Raw genomic sequence first — 16,112 nt, 5'->3', positions numbered from 1 at the left:
TCCTTAACCCACCCTTCTCCTCCAAACCACCCATGTCCTCAAACCAACCTATGTCCCCAAACCACCCATCTTCTCCTAACCACCCCATGTATTTTGTAACCACTATCTCCTCCAACCACCCCTCTCCTCTAACCATCCATTCCTCTATCCACCCATGTCCTCTATCCACCCATCTCCTGCTGACCCCACCCAATCTCCTCCGAACGGCGACCCAGGCTCCCCAACCGCCACTCGTCCCAAGACCACCGCATGTCCGCGTGAAGCGCGAGCGCCCTCTCGCGTCGCGAGAGCCAGCGCAGCCGTCGGGTCCAGACCACCCATCTCCCCAAGCCACCCAGTCTGCCTCCAACACCACTCTTCTCAACCACCCATGTCCCTAACCATCCATTCCTCCTCCAAAACCACCCAATCCTCGGGTAACATCCATGTCTCAAACCCAACCCCTCCCTACTCACCCCCCCATCCTCCATCTATCCACCCTTCTCCTCAAACCAACCCTCTCCCTTTTTGCCACCCATCTCCTCTACTCCACCCAGGCCCCTACTATCCACCCAATGCCTCTAACACCGTTTCTTCTAACAACCACCCCTCTCCTCTAACCACCCTCTCCTCAACCACCCATCTCCTCTTCCACCCATCTCCTCTATCCGCCCCTCTCTCTAAAAAACCCATCTCTTCCAACCACCCTCTCCTCTAACCCCACCGCTCCTCCAAACACACATGTCCCCTCAATACACGCATGTCAACCACACCATCTTCTCTAACACCCATTCTTAACCCACCCGTCCTCCCACCCAGCCTCAACCACCCATGTCCCTCCAACCCACCCATATCCTCCAACACGCACGCCAATCTACCCCCCTCTACCACCCATATCCTCCAACCACCACCCTTCCTCTAACCACCCATGTCCTCTAACCACTCCTTCTCTTCCAACCACCCTTCTCCTCTCAACCACCCCCTCTCCTCTAACCCATCCTCTCCCCAACCATCCCTCTCCTCCAACCACCCCATGTTCTCTAACATCCATGTCCTCAAACCACCCATCCTCCATCCCCCATGTCGTTAACCACCCATCTTCTCCAACCACCCCTCTCCTCTTCATCCCCCCTCCTCTATCCACCCATCTCCTCTATCCACCCATCTCCTCCAAACCACCCCAGCTCTCCAACCACCACTCTTCTCCAAACCACCCCATGTCCTCTAACCACTCCCTCTCCTCAACCCACCACTCTTCTCCAACCACCCCATCTCCTCCACCCACTCCTCCAACCACCACTCTTCCAACCACCAGTCCTCCAACCACCCATTCTCCTCCAACCACCACTCTTCTCCAACCACCCTGTCCTAACCATCCACTCCTCCAACCACCCATGCCTCACATCCATGTCCTCAAAAACCACCCTCCTCCTCTCCCACCCATCTCCTCTATCCACCCTTCTCCTCTAACACCCTCTCCCTTTTTCAGCCATCTCCTCTATCACCCAGCCCCTCTATCCAACCCATTCCTCTAACCACCCGTTCTTACTCCAAACCACCCCCTCCCAACCACCCTCCTCTCCAACCCACCCATCTCCTCTATCCACCCATCTCCTCTATCCGCCCCTCTCCTCTAAAAAACCATCTCTATCCAACCACCCTCTCCTCTAACCACGCCTCTCCTCCACAACACCCATGTCCCCAAAACACCCATGTCCCCAAACCACCCTCTTCTCTACACCACCAGCCTTTTAACCACCCGTTCTCCAACACCCACCCATGCTCCCCAACCACCCCATTCCTCCAACCACCCAATCCTCCAACCACCCTCTCCTCTATCCACCCCATCTCCTCTATCCACCATCCCTCCAACACCACCCTCTCTAACCACCCATGTCTCTAACCCACCTTCTCCTCAACCCACCCCTCTCCTCTAACCACCCCTCTCTCTAACCATCCCTCTCCCTCCAACCAGTCCCTCTCCTCCCAACCACCCATGTTCTCTAACATCCATGTCCTCAAACCACCCATCCCTCCATCCCCCATGTCTTTAACCACCATCTTCTCCAACCACCCCTCTCCTCTAACCACCCCTCTCCTCTATCCACCCCTCTCCTCTGTCCACCCATCTCCTCTAACCACCCCTCTCCTCCCAACCACCCCTCTTCTCTAACCACCCATCTACTCTATCCACCCATCTCCCTAACCACCCATCTCCTACTAACCATCCCTCTCCTCCAACCACCATGTTCTCTAACATCCATGTCCTCAAACCACCCATCCCTCCAACCCCCCCATGTCGTTTAACCACCCATCTCTCCAACCACCGCTCCTCCTCTAACCACCCCTCTCCTCTATCCACCCCTCTCTTCTGTCCACCCCATCTCCTCTAACCACCCTCTCCAACCACCCTCTTCTCTAACCACCCATCTACTCTTCCACCCATCTCCTCTAACCACCCATCTCCTCAAACCACCATCTCTAAACATCTCTATCCACCATCTCCTCTCTCACCCCTTTCTTTTTTTTTCTTCTCCATCTCTTTCTTCTCCATCTCTTTCTTCTCCATCTCTCCCACCACTTCAGTCAATCCCTATCCAAAAACATTTGTGTGTGTGTGTGTGTGTGTGTTGTGTGTGCTGTGTGTGTGTGTGTGGTGTGTGTGTGTGTGTGGTGTGTGTGTGTGTGTGTGTGTGTGCGTGTGTGTGTGTGTGTGTGTGTGTGACACATGAAGAATGAACAGTAAATGAACTGTAGAGTGGTAAAGAGCCAAGAGTGAAGGAGGAGAGAGTATGAAGTGATGAAGTGAGAAATGTTTTAATTGGTGGGAAAAGACAGTGTCAGAGACAAACATTGGATAAGTCATAAATAGATATGAACTTGGCCAACTTCAGATATTAATGCCATATTTCTGCTTCTGAACAAGCAATAACGTTCAGAGCCATTCCTAAGAAGCATGTGGATTCTGTTTTGTTTTAAGCTTTTAATATACGGTAATTGGTCAATAGACTGTAATAGACTTCCAAAGTCTGTAATTGGTCAATATTGGCCAGAGGCGCTATTATAGCTGACGTAAAATTGTGTGAAGTCATTAAGTATTTACAAGTCATTAAGTAATTAGACGTCAATAACCCTTTACACTCTTGGCCTATATGGATAGGGCTATATTTAAATGTTTCTTACAGAAGAAATATGAAAAGCATATGCATAACCATGGTAATAATTGAAAGGCAACAGTTTAGAGATAATGGGAAAATTACTAGACCAAAGGTGACTACACAACAGTTCACCTGACACAAGACTGAATCCAAACTTTACACGGTTGATTTTACATGCATTTTACATTTACTGTACTTTTTGCCGCATATGATGATAACGAAATCTGAAAATACTTTGGATGCATTCAGTAACATGATAACAATATCCTGGACATGCGGGGTAGGTGTAACATAAGACAAAACAATTACGAGGGTTTGAGTGATACGTTTGAGGACTAAGTGGCCACACCCCTATAACGATGTATGCTGACAGTAGGGAAGCAAGTTCAGGAAGTGACTTCATTTAATATATAAATGAACATGAACAAACCACGAGCAGCGCACCGACATGAAACAGACACGGAAACAATAACGCCTGGGGAAGGAACCAAAGGGTGTGACATAAAGAGGGCTGGGAATACAAGGAGGGGATGAAGTCAAGGTGAGTGTCAATAAGAGCGATTGAGTGACGATGGTGTGACGAAGAGTGACGATGGTGACAGGTGTGCGTAACAATCAGCAGTCTGGTGACCTAGAGGCCAGAGAGGGAGTATACGTGACAACCCATCTCCAAAGTAAGTCATTTGAATGCACTTTTATGACTCAAAGAAGAGTCTTCAACTCTCTCTCTATATTTGTTTCTCTCCTAGCTGCGTTGTTGAGGAACTAGAGCAGGTACACTTATAGTTGTTTTGTTTGGAACACAAACCTGCATCACCGCCATCACACAATTACTGTTGTTGTTTACACAATCCAAAAACAGACAATTATACATCGCATTCTGGGTCAGGTGGGCATGATTTGAAAGCTTGTTCTATTGCCAACATGACTAGCTAAGTTATAAAATACAATCATACAGTGTTAGGCTTTCACATGGCAATTCAGAGAAACAGTCATTTTGGTGCACATAGAGAGGAGTCATTCAGGTCCATTCAGGTGCATGCATCAGCAGCATATTTTCTTCACAATAAACAAACACAGGCTCATTGTGTTCAGAACAACCCAGGGTGTGGCTCCATGTCATCTTGTAACTGTACATCAAACATAGTGACCATAAACGTTGTGTTACGGCTGATTTCCTCCTCTTCGTCTGAAGAGGAGGTGTAGGGATCGGACCAAGACGCAGAGTGGAAAGTGTCCATGTTTTATTATCAAATAAACTGAACACTACACGAAACAAAATAACAAAAGAGAATCTAACCGACAAACAGTCCCGTGTGGCACAACTACTGACACGGAAAACAAACACTCACAAAACACACATGAAACCCAGGCTGCCTAAGTATYATTCTCAATCAGGGACAACGATTGACAGCTGCCTCTGATTGAGAATCATACCAGGCCGAACACAAAATCCCAACATAGAAAATCACACATAGACAACCCACCCAACTCACGCCCTGACCAACTAAATAAATACAAAACAAGGGAAAACAGGTCAGGAACGTGACACGTTGACACTGCATATGACAATGAGTTTTATGATTTGGAAATGTAAAGTGCACCTTTGGCTTCCTTGTATGACATCAACGCGGTATTTATTATAATCCTCAACCTAATCCTCATCTTTCAAAATACATTGAATTATCTTGATTTACAGCTCACACACACGCACGCACACACATCTTACAATTTCATGACACTATTTCATACTATTTTCATTTTAGCATGACACAGCTCATTGGGTGTTTGAGCCGTTTCCCCCAGGAGGAACCCGTCGAACACAGACAGACATGTTAGTGAGAGACAGTCAAACACAGACAGACATGTTAGTGAGAGACAGTCTTTTAAACACAGACATGTTAGTGAGAGACAGTCAAACCCACAGACATGTTAGTGAGAACATCAACACAGACATGTTAGTGAGAGACAGTCGAAACACAGACATGTTAGTGAGAGACAGTCAAACACAGACATGCTGTTAGTGAGAGACAGTCAAACACAGACATGTTAGTGAGAGACAGTCAAACACACAGACATGTTAGTGAGAGACAGTCAAACACAGAACAGACATGTTAGTGAGAGACAGTCGAACACAGACAGACATGTCTAGTGAGAGACAGTCAAACACAGACAGACATGTTAGTGAGAGACAGTCGAACACAGACAGACATGTTAGTGAGAGACAGTCAAACACAGACAGACATGTCAGTGAGAGACAGTCAAACACAGACATGTTAGTGAGAGGACCGTCAAACACAGACAGACACGTCAGTGAGACAGTCAACACAGACAGACATGTTAGTGAGAGACCGTCAAACACAGACAGACATGTCAGTGAGAGGCAGTCAAACACAGACAGACATGTTAGTGAGAGACAGTCGAACACAGACAGACATGTTAGTGAGAGACAGTCGAACACAGACAGACATGTTAGTGAGAGACAGTCAAACACAGACATGTTAGTGAGAGACAGTCGAACACAGACAGACATGTTAGTGAGACCGTCAAACACAGACAGACAATGTCAGTGAGAGATCGTCAAACACAGACAGACATGTCAGTGAAGAGACAGTCAAACACAGACATGTTAGTGAGAGACAGTCAAACACACAGACATGTTAGGAGACATCGAACACAGACAGACATGTTAGTGAGAGACAGTCGAACACAGACAGACATGTTAGTGAGAGACAGTCGAACACAGACAGACATGTTAGTGAGAGACAGTCGAACACAGACAGACACGTTAGTGAGAGACAGTCAAACACAGATAGACATGTTAGTGAGAGGACAGTCAAACACAGATAGACATGTAATTTAGAGACAGTCAAAACACAGACATGTTAGTGAGAACGTCAAACACAGACAGACACGTCAGTGAGACAGTCAAACACAAACAGACATGTTAGTGAGAGACAGTCAACACAGACAGACATGTCAGTGAGAGACAGTCAAACCAGACAGACAAGTCAGTGAGAGGCAGTGAAACACAGACAGACATGTCAGTGAGAGACAGTCAAACACAGACAGACACGTCAGTGAGACAGTCAAACACAAACAGACATGTTAGTGAGAGACAGTCGAACACAGACAGACATGTCAGTGAGAGAACGTCAAACAGAGACAACACATCAGTGAGAGACAGTCAAACACAGACAGACAAGTCAGTGAGAGGCAGTGAAACACAGATAGACATGAATTTAGAGACAGTCAAACACAGACCATGTCAGTGGAGACAGTCAACACAGACAGACATGTCAGTGAGAGCAGTCGAAACACAGACAGACATGTTAGTTAGAGACTGTCAAACACAGACAGACATGTTAGTGAGAGACAGTCAAACACAGAACATGTCAGTGAGAGACAGTCAAACACAGACAGACTGTCAGTAGAGGCAGTCAAACACAGACATGTCAGTGAGAGACAGTCAAACACAGACAGACATGTCAGTGAGAGGCAGTCAAACACAGACAGACATGTTAGTTAGAGAACGTCAAACACAGACAGACATGTAGTGGGAGACTGTGAAACACAGTCAACATGTTTGTGAGAGTAGAAAGTCAAAGAAGCAGCCAGACCAAAGACATGCTACCCGAGTTCAGAGAAAGTCCAATCCGGGCACAGTTGAAGTGAGAATAATGAAAAGGAGGATATAACCGAGGAATATCTTCAAATATACCTTCTTAAAGCCTTGGGTTGGTCTTATGGAAAAGATGAGATATTCCCTGTGTTCTGAGTTAGGTAACGGAGTGGAAACGAATAGGGAAGGACATTTTTTATTCACTTCAACCTTTCCGCACTCTTCATGAAGACATCCACCTGCTGTTTCTTCGCGGTTGCAATTTCAGGGATGTACAAAAGCCAAAAGTATGTGGACACCTGCTCGTCGAACCTCTCATTGCAAAAATCATGAGCATTAATAGGGAATTGGCCCCGTTGCTGCTTTAACAGCCTCCAATCTTCTGGGAAGGCTTTCTACTAGATGTTGGACATTGCTTAGGGGACTTGCTTCCATTCAGCCACAGAGCATTGGTGAGGTCAGGCACTGATGTTGGGCGATTAGGCCTGTCTCGCAGTCGGCGTTCCAATTCATCCCAAAGATCTTTGATGGGGTTGAGGTCAGGGCTCTGTGCAAGCCAGTCAAGTTCTTCCACACCGATCTCGACAAACCATTTCTGTATGGACCTCGCTTTGTGCACAGGGGCATTGTCATTCCTAAACAGAAAGGGCCTTCCGCAAACTGTGCCACACACTTGAAGCATTGTCTAGAATGTCACTGTATGCTGTAGCATTAATATTTCCCTTCACTGGAACTAAGGGGCCTAGTCCGAACCATGAAAACAGCCTCAGACCATTATTCCTCCGCTGGTGTTTGTGTGTTGTGTTGTTGTGTGTGTGTGTGTGTGTGTGGTGTGTGTGTGTGTGTGTGTGTGTGTGTGTGTGTGTGTGTGTGTGTTGTGTGTGTGTGTGTGTGTGTGTGTTGAAATGCGAATCAGTTTCACTGCAGAACAGAAAAGTCACTGGTACACTGTCTTTGTCACGTATAATCCCTCTCCGGCCTCTAGGTCATCAGGCTGCAGATTATCCCGCACACCTGTCACCATCGGCTCCCCACACCTGTCACCATCGTCTCGCACACCTGCGCCTCATGACACTCACCTGGACTCCATCACCTCCTTGATTATCTTCCCTATATCTGTCACTCCCCTCGGTTCTTTCCTCAGGTGTTATTGGCATGAAAGCCGGCTCATCGGGCTTTCATGCCTCCGCCGGATCGCTAGGCTACCCTGCTTCCACCGGCTCGTCAAGTTCTCATGCCTCAGCCGGATTGCCAGGCTCCCCTGCCTCAACGGATCTGTCATGTTTCCACGCCTCCGCTGACTCGACAGGTTCCCGTGGCAGCTGGCGTGACAGGTCTGCTCCTGATCCCCGGGTGTGTCCTGTCACATACACTCCCCCTCTGGCCTCTAGATCATCAGGCTGCTGATTATCCTGCACACCTGTCAACATCGTCTCGCGCACCTGCGCCTCATGACACTTACCTGGACTCCATCACCTCCTTGATTATCTTCCCTATATCTGTCACTCCACTTGGCTCTTTCCTCAGGTGTTATTGACTCTGTTTTCATGTCAGTGCGCTGTTTGTTTCGTGTTCATTGTTTCTTTTATTTATTAAAACACTCACTCCCTGAACTTGCTTCCTGACTCTCAGCGCACTCGTTATAGCCTTGAATGATTTACACACAACATTAAAAGATTTTCCAATCTCACTTATGTAGTTCTCTCTCCACTTTTGTGTTAAAAAACATCTGACACATATTTAGTGACTGTAGATCAAGAATTCAAGTCCACAGAAACATGAAAATCTGAGGCAGCGGGTGTCACGATCGTCTTGTGGTGAGAGAGAGGACCAAGGCGCAGCGTGTGAAAAATACATCTTCTCTTTATTTTGAAGATGAACAAACGAAACAAAAACAACAAACGTGAAGCTATGCAAGAACTAGTGGACACTAATACTAAGGCCAGGGCGTGACAGCGGGTAGATCTATACACTGGCCTGAGATGAGCTGAGCAAGAAGAAAGTACATGTTTATAATAATGTTAACAACTGCCTCCTAGATTGAATCCTACTACACCGGCTCTGACACTCGTCGGATGTGGCAGGGCGTAAAAATGATTAGGTACTACAAAGGGAAGCCCAGCCACGAGCTGCCCAGTCACTCACGCCTACGGGATGAGCAAAATGCCTTTTATGCTCGCTTTAAAGCAAAGGAACACTGACACATGTATGAGAGCACCAGCTGTTCTGGATGACTGTGTGATCACGCTCTCCGTAGCAAAAAATATGCGGGCCGATGGGTTACCAAGACGTGTACTCAAAGCATGCGCGGACCAACTGGCAAATATCTTCACTGACATTTTCAAACTCTTCCTGGCCGAGTCTGTAATACCTACATGTTTCAAACAGACCACCATAGTCCCTATGACCAAGATAGCAAAGGTAACCTGCCTAAATGATTACCGCCCGTAGCACTCACGTCTGTAGCCATGAAGTGCTTTGAAAGGCTGGTCATGGCTCACAACATCATCATGCCAGAAACCCTAGACCCACTCCAATTCGCATACCGCCCCAACAGATCCACAGATGACGCAATTTCAATTGCACTCCACACTGCCCTTTCCCACCTGAACAAAAATAACACCTACAGTGGGGCAAAAATGTATTTAGTCAGCACCCAATTGTGCAAGTTCTCCCACTTAAAAAGATGAGAGAGGCCTGTAATTTTCATCATAGGTACACTTCAACTATGACAGACAAAATGAGAAAAAAAAATCCAGAAAATCACATTGTAGGATTTTTTATGAATTTATTTGCAAATGATGGTGGAAAATAAGGAACCTGGGACTAAACACCTTCCTCTGCAACTGGATCCTGGACTTCCTGATTGGCCACCCCCAGGTGGTAATTGTAGGCAACAACAGATATGCCACGCTGATCCTCAACACTGGGGCCCTCAGGGGTGCCTGCTTAGTGTTTGGTGTTTGGCCTTGTAGTCGTGGGTGAACAGGGAGCACAGGAGGGGTGCCAGGTCAACAACCTCTCTCTTAATGTGAGAAAGACAAAGGAGCTGATTGTGGACTWTAGGAAAAGGAGGGCCGTACAGATCCCCATTAACATCTACGGATCTGATGTGGAGCGGGTCGAGAGTTTCAAGTTCCTTGGTGTCCACATCATCAACAAACTATGGTCCAAACACATCAAGACAGTTGTGAAGAGGGCACGCCAATACCTTTTCCCCCTCAGGAGACTGAAAAGATTTGGCATGGGTCTCCAGATCCTCAAAAAGTTCTGCAGCTGCACGATCGAGAATATCCTACCTGGTTGCATTACCACCTGGTATGGCACTACAGAGGGTAGTACGTACGGCCCAGTACATCACTGGCAGCCAAGATTCCTGCCATCCAGAACCTATATACTAGGCGGTGTCAGAGGAAGGCCCAAAGAATTGTCAAAGACTCCAGTCACCCAAGTCATAGACTGTTCTCTCTGCTACCATACGGCAAGCGGTACCGGAGTGCCAAGTCTTGAACCAAAAGGCTCCTTAACACCTTCTATCCCCAAGCCATAAGACTGCTGAACAACTAAACTAATCAAATGGCGACCCGGACTATTTACATTGAACCCCCCKTTTGTTTTTACACTGCTGCTACTCGCTGTTTATTATCTATGCATGGTCACTTTACAAATGACCTTGATTAACCTGTACCCCTGCACATTGACTCGGTACCGGTACCCCGTGTATATTGTTATGTACAGTTCTTGTGTTGCCTTTTGACTGATTATATATTTTTACTTTTGTTTATTTTGTAAATATTTTCTTAACTCTACTTCTTGAACTGCACTGTGGGTTAAGGGCGCATGTGACAAATACAATTTGATTAGATAACTCTATTTAATATGACAGGAATGCATTTTTACTCTAGTGATAATTTCCTTTTCCAAGGACTTCTCCTACTCCAATACTGTGCATTCAAATTGCTATATTCTACGCTATGTCCCAGAACATAATTCTTTCCCAATCTCTCATTCAGACTTTTTCACTTCACTCTACCACCTCCTACCAAGGACCTCTGCACTCTGTTTGAGACAGAAGGACCCTTTCCACAGGGCACAGACGTCAATCCCACATTAGTTCGTTCAACATTAGTTTAACATAATTTCATTGAAATGACGTGGAAATAACGTTGATTCAACCAGTGTGTGCCCAGTGGTTTGGCTTCCCCAGCAACCCCACTCAGAGTGACGGATGTCGTTACAAATAGCTATTCCTTTGATTAGCCTGTTTGCTAATTCGGATGACCAAAAGCAAATGGTTTTACTTCAAAGCTTAGATGGAGTTGAACACATCACACGGAAGAGAGGATGGGTTTTTCTGCATAACATTACCGAGATAAATGATATCAAAGAGTCAGTAGTCCACTTGAAAAGCATGACCATGTGGAGTTTCTTTCTTCAGGCCACACTCCTCAATCCCTTTTCCCACCCACAGTGAGCCCATAGCATTTGTGTATAGAAACGGACGGGTGGACGGACCATGGCCATGTTACTGCCACTCTCAGTTCAGGAAATGGCCGGGACGGTTATCACAGAATAACTCGTTGTGACATTTGCCAAAACTCAGCCAGAACCACGTGTCTTGTTATAGCAAGGGAGTCATCTCAGAAATCCCAGACCTATAGCAAGAGCACTAGGTCTGGGAATCATTTTGGATTTTCTTGGCCACTTCAAAAGGGGAGAAAATACGTCTGTCCAAAGAGACTTAAGAGTCTGCAGACTGCAGCCCACATGGCTAAAAGCTCCTCAGCAAGAAATATAATGTRTTATGTGCTTGTTGTGGACTGAGGAGCTCTAACCTCAGTCCACATGGCACTTTTGTGTTGTTGTGGTCTCAAGGATAATCAATGGAAACAGGATGCACCTGAGATAAATTATGAGTCTCATAACAAAGGGTCTGAATACTTATGTAAATAAGGTATTTCATTTTTTTTWTTTTTTTTATACATTTGCAAACATTTCTAAAAATCTGTTTTCGCTTTGTCCTTATATGGTGTTGTGTGTATGGTATGGTGTATTTGGTGTATTGTGTGTATGGTATGGTGTATGGTGTTGTGTGTAAATTGCTCAGGACATTTTTTTTATTTAAACCATTTTAGAATAAGGCTGTAAAGTAACAAAATGTTGAAAAAGTCAAGAGGTCTGAGTACCATCCAAAGGCACTGTAAATATACTGTATATAATCCAATAATTATATGGATTTATATATAATCCAAACATTTATCCATATAATTTATAATGTATCTAACCGTTACTGTATATATACTATATATAAGTCCAATAAATAATAATTATTATGCCTTAGTGTAGCCTTTGCCTTCTATGTTTTATTACACAATGCATTGTGTGCTTATAATAAGGTGCGTTGATGATATTGTATGCTTGATGTAAACTATGCCTTCTTCACTACACAGTGCCTTGTAACCTATGCTCTGCTTTAGCGCATTTCAAAATCCACTAGACACCCCGTCTCACCGTCAGAAACACCTGTAGCTAAGTGGGTAGGCTATTACACACATTGCGCATCTTGACATCAACACAGAGACAAACTCGAAATGCTCCATTGACATTATTGTGACAAGTTGGGGACACATTTAGGAAACAACTTCTAGCTATTCATTTTTGTGAAAATAACTAATTTGAAGAAATATTCCAAAACCTTGGGCGGCAGCTAGCCTAGTGGTTAGAGGCAGGTAGCCTAGTGGTTAGAGGCAGGTAGCCTAGTGTTTAGAGGCAGCTGGCCCTAGTGTTTTAGAGGCAGGTAGCCTAGTGTTGAAGGCAGGTAGCCTAGTGGTTAGAGGCAGGTAGCCTAGTGTTAGAGGCAGGTAGCCTAGTGGTTAGAGGAGCTAGCCTAGTGTTTAGGGCAGCTAGTACCTAGTGGTTAGAGGCAGGTAGCCTGTGGTTAGAGGAGGTAGCCTGAGTGGGTTAGAGAAGCTAGCCTAGTGGTTAGAGGCAGCTAGCCTAGTGGTTAGAGGCAGCTAGCCTAGTGGTTAGAGGCAGCTAGCCTAGTGATTAGAGGCAGGTAGCCTAGTGGTTAGAGGCAGGTAGCCTAGTGGTTAGAGTGTTGGACTAGTATCCGAAAGATTCCAAGATCAAATCCCCGAGCTGACAAGGTAAAAATATGTWGTTCTACCCCTGAACAAGGCAGTTAACCCACTGTGCCCAGGTTGTCATAGAAAATAAGACTTTGTTCTTAACTGACTTGCCTAGTTAAACAAATAAAACTTGATTTGAGTAGAAGAAGCTGCTACCCAGTGATTTAGTTGCCAGAGTGGTTCAAATTCTTGCAGTATGACCAGATATAAGGAACCTACAAGAATAGGGCATGCTAAACCATCTGAAGGTTTTAGTTCAGGCTAAACGTTTTAGGACTATGAAATTACATTTTAAAGATGGTAAAAGTTTAAAGTTCCATTAATTGGGTAAATATACAGCAGCCCTACTACACTGTAAAAAAAATATTTGTTGAGTCAACTTTAAAAAGTTTGTTACCCTGCTGCCTTAAAAGTTTCAGTTAAATCCTATCTGAATGTCATGTCGCGTTAATTCATCTAAAGTATCTTCAACCTAGTATAGTAAGTGAAACTGACAAATGTGTTTTAAATGACATGTTGAGTGAATTTTATACTTTTAGTCAAAAGTAACATTCTTGTCAAATTCTTCACCATGAGCACAAGTGGGACTAATTCCCATCTGGATTTTGAACTCAGAACCTTTCAGGTGACAGCCACCAGGTCTATGGTCAAGGAACAAATTGGCAACAGATTTACTGCCAATAATACATTCATCAATTTGCTCTAATTTCTCACTAACAGCCTTTATTAGGCTGTAGAGACGCATCTCGGGTCGACTCACCGAAGCAGGAGTTGATGAAGCCATACCACAAGCAGCCGTGGCGGCCCAGGAGCCACTTTCCCTTGATACTGGAGGTGAAGCTGAGCGTGGTGCCGAACATGCACACCAGCATGTCGCTCACGCTGATGTTGAGCAGGAGCATGTTGACCGGAGTACGCAGAGTTTTAAACTTGCAGAAGAGAAGCAGTACGACGAAGTTGTTGAGGAAGCCGAAGATCATTATCAAGCCCAGGAACACAGAGAGCACGATYAAGCCAGTCCTGGACAGAGTCTCTTTCGGTGTGTCGCGCCATTCCCGGTCCAGGAAACTGAACGGGTCGTCGCTCACGTTGTAGGTGTAGTTGAGGCCAGCCAGATCAGAAAACATCCTGGATGATGTTCACACGAGCGCTCATATTACTCAGGTCGGGATAAGTTTGGCTGAGTTGGGGCATGCAGTGCGCGCGGAGCTCATACCATCATTACCTGGCCATGTCTCTCTCTATCTCTCGCCCCCCATGTCAGCGCTTCACAGAATGTCCAGACCTCCGTTTAATAGACTAGTCTACAGCTTGTCGCGTTAATCCACGCCGTTAATCACGGTGAAATATTACTCTTACTTTCCATCGGTACAATTTTATGTTACGTTAAAAACATATCCACTAGACTACTGCGCCGGCGGTAGTTTTCTCTAGCTTTGAGCTTCACTTGGGGAAAAAAGTGTTTTTCAAATAACGTTCTTACAAGTGCAGGCTCACAACATACTTGTGGTGATACTGTGTCCCATCAAGTCTACTGAAGATTGGAGGAGGTGATATCTCAACTGCGTGGCGATGGTGCAAGGCAATCCCGCGGTGTGCAGCGAGGCTCGTCCCGGGTGTCCATCGCCGTTACGCGCGGGCTTCACCGTTCATTCACAAATCTCGAATGTCACAGGGTGGGTGCGTAACGTGTTTCACACACTGTTCCCAATTGCTAGGAAATTACTAAAATACATGATTAATTATTGTTCATGATATTATTGCTGACCGACATACATTAAGAGTGCATTAACCATTTATCTTAATTTGGCAGATTTCTTGACAAATACTTTTAGATTTAGCCTACAGTATTATGTTTTTGTTCAAGAGAGTATACCATTTCAATTTTTTGATTCAATGGCCAGGCGACTGTAAAAGTTGGCTCTCTTTTGTCTTTGTGATCTAAATCCCATCTTCAGTTATTGTGTACCGCGCTACTTTGCTACTGTTGAATTTAGTGATCAGTGAGAGCYCGCGAGCCTGAGAGTCCTCGGTTCCAAGTACAGTGCAGATTGTTATAGCCAGATTTTACGTCACGAGAGAGAGAGAGATTTGTCCTGCTCGAGTAATCGACTGGCATCGAACCCTAGCCGTCAGAGCTCTGCAATACAAAGCCGATCTTACCCACTTCCAGACATAAATGGACACTTTACCTCCAAATCCAAATGATCCATGGTTTTAAATGTTGTAAGCATATGAAAGTCAGTTTAATTATGTGACAATAATAACCCAGTGGGCACAGCCGTCAGTCACTTCAACATCTATTCCAAATTGGTTCAACAATTTAATTGAAATGGAAGTGGAAACAACGTTGATTCAATCAATGTGCGCCCACTGGGAACATTGACAAAACACTTCAGCGACGGGGTTCCCGAGTGGCGCAGTGGTTTAAGGCACTGCAGCGATTATGGGTTTGAGTCCAGGCTCTGTCGCAGCTGGCCGCGACCGGGAGACCCATGGGGCGGAGCACAATTGGCCCAGCGTCGTCCGGGTTAGGGGAGGGCAGGGATGACCTTGTCCAATCGTGCACTAGCGACTCCTGTGGCTGGCCGGGCGCAGTGCACGCTGACACGGTTGCCAGGTGCACGTGTTTTCTCCAACACATTGACACATTGGTTAGTTGCAGCATTGTGTCAAGGAGCAGTGTGGCTTGGTTGGGTTGTGTTTTGGAGGATGCACGGCTCTCGARCTTTGTCTCTCCCGAGGCCATATGGGAGTTGCAGCGATGAGACAAGACTGTAACTACCAATTGGAAACAACAAAATTGGGGAGAAAATGGGTTTTAAAAAAAGGCTTCCGTGACACTCTAAGTGAACTCTGAAGGGAAATAACACTGGAGGGAGAATAACACAGTTCTCTTTGTATTCATACTGCCCTTGCCTTTAAATGAGGACTCAACTCTTTTGCCAGTTCACTTCAACTATTTTGTGGACTGATTTCTCTTTGCATTCACACTGCTATGTTTACAATAGAACCAAGATCTTTTCCCAAGATGCCCTCTGGGTTTTTACAAAGTGTAGGACAAGCCATTCAATCAGAATGCGTTATATGGACAGCTAGATATACTSTACCTACTTACATTTAAAAATATAAAACATCATAATTGTAATCAGAAGATACTATTAACATGTCAATTTGATTGGTAACAGAATAAAAAGCAACAGAATAACTGCAGAATAAATA

General features: G+C 45.5%; 1 protein-coding gene across 1 annotated transcript in view; it reads right to left on the bottom strand.

Annotated features, from left to right (window-relative positions):
* The window catches only part of LOC139029329 (opsin-3-like), a 53,321-nt gene extending 37,412 nt beyond the window's left edge, over window positions 1-15,909 (bottom strand). Inside the window, exon 1 of the mRNA XM_070449066.1 lies at window positions 13,651-15,909. Coding sequence (XP_070305167.1) covers window positions 13,651-14,017 — 367 coding nt within the window. The 5' untranslated portion in view covers window positions 14,018-15,909. The remainder of the gene's footprint in view (window positions 1-13,650) is intronic.
* Between the last annotated feature and the right edge of the window lie 203 nt (window positions 15,910-16,112).

The sequence above is a fragment of the Salvelinus sp. IW2-2015 genome, linkage group LG2 (assembly GCF_002910315.2).
Source record: "Salvelinus sp. IW2-2015 linkage group LG2, ASM291031v2, whole genome shotgun sequence".
Taxonomy (NCBI): Eukaryota; Metazoa; Chordata; class Actinopteri; order Salmoniformes; family Salmonidae; genus Salvelinus; species Salvelinus sp. IW2-2015.
The sequence above is the reverse complement of the archived record's forward strand: the minus strand, read 5'-3'. Positions and strand labels throughout refer to the sequence as shown.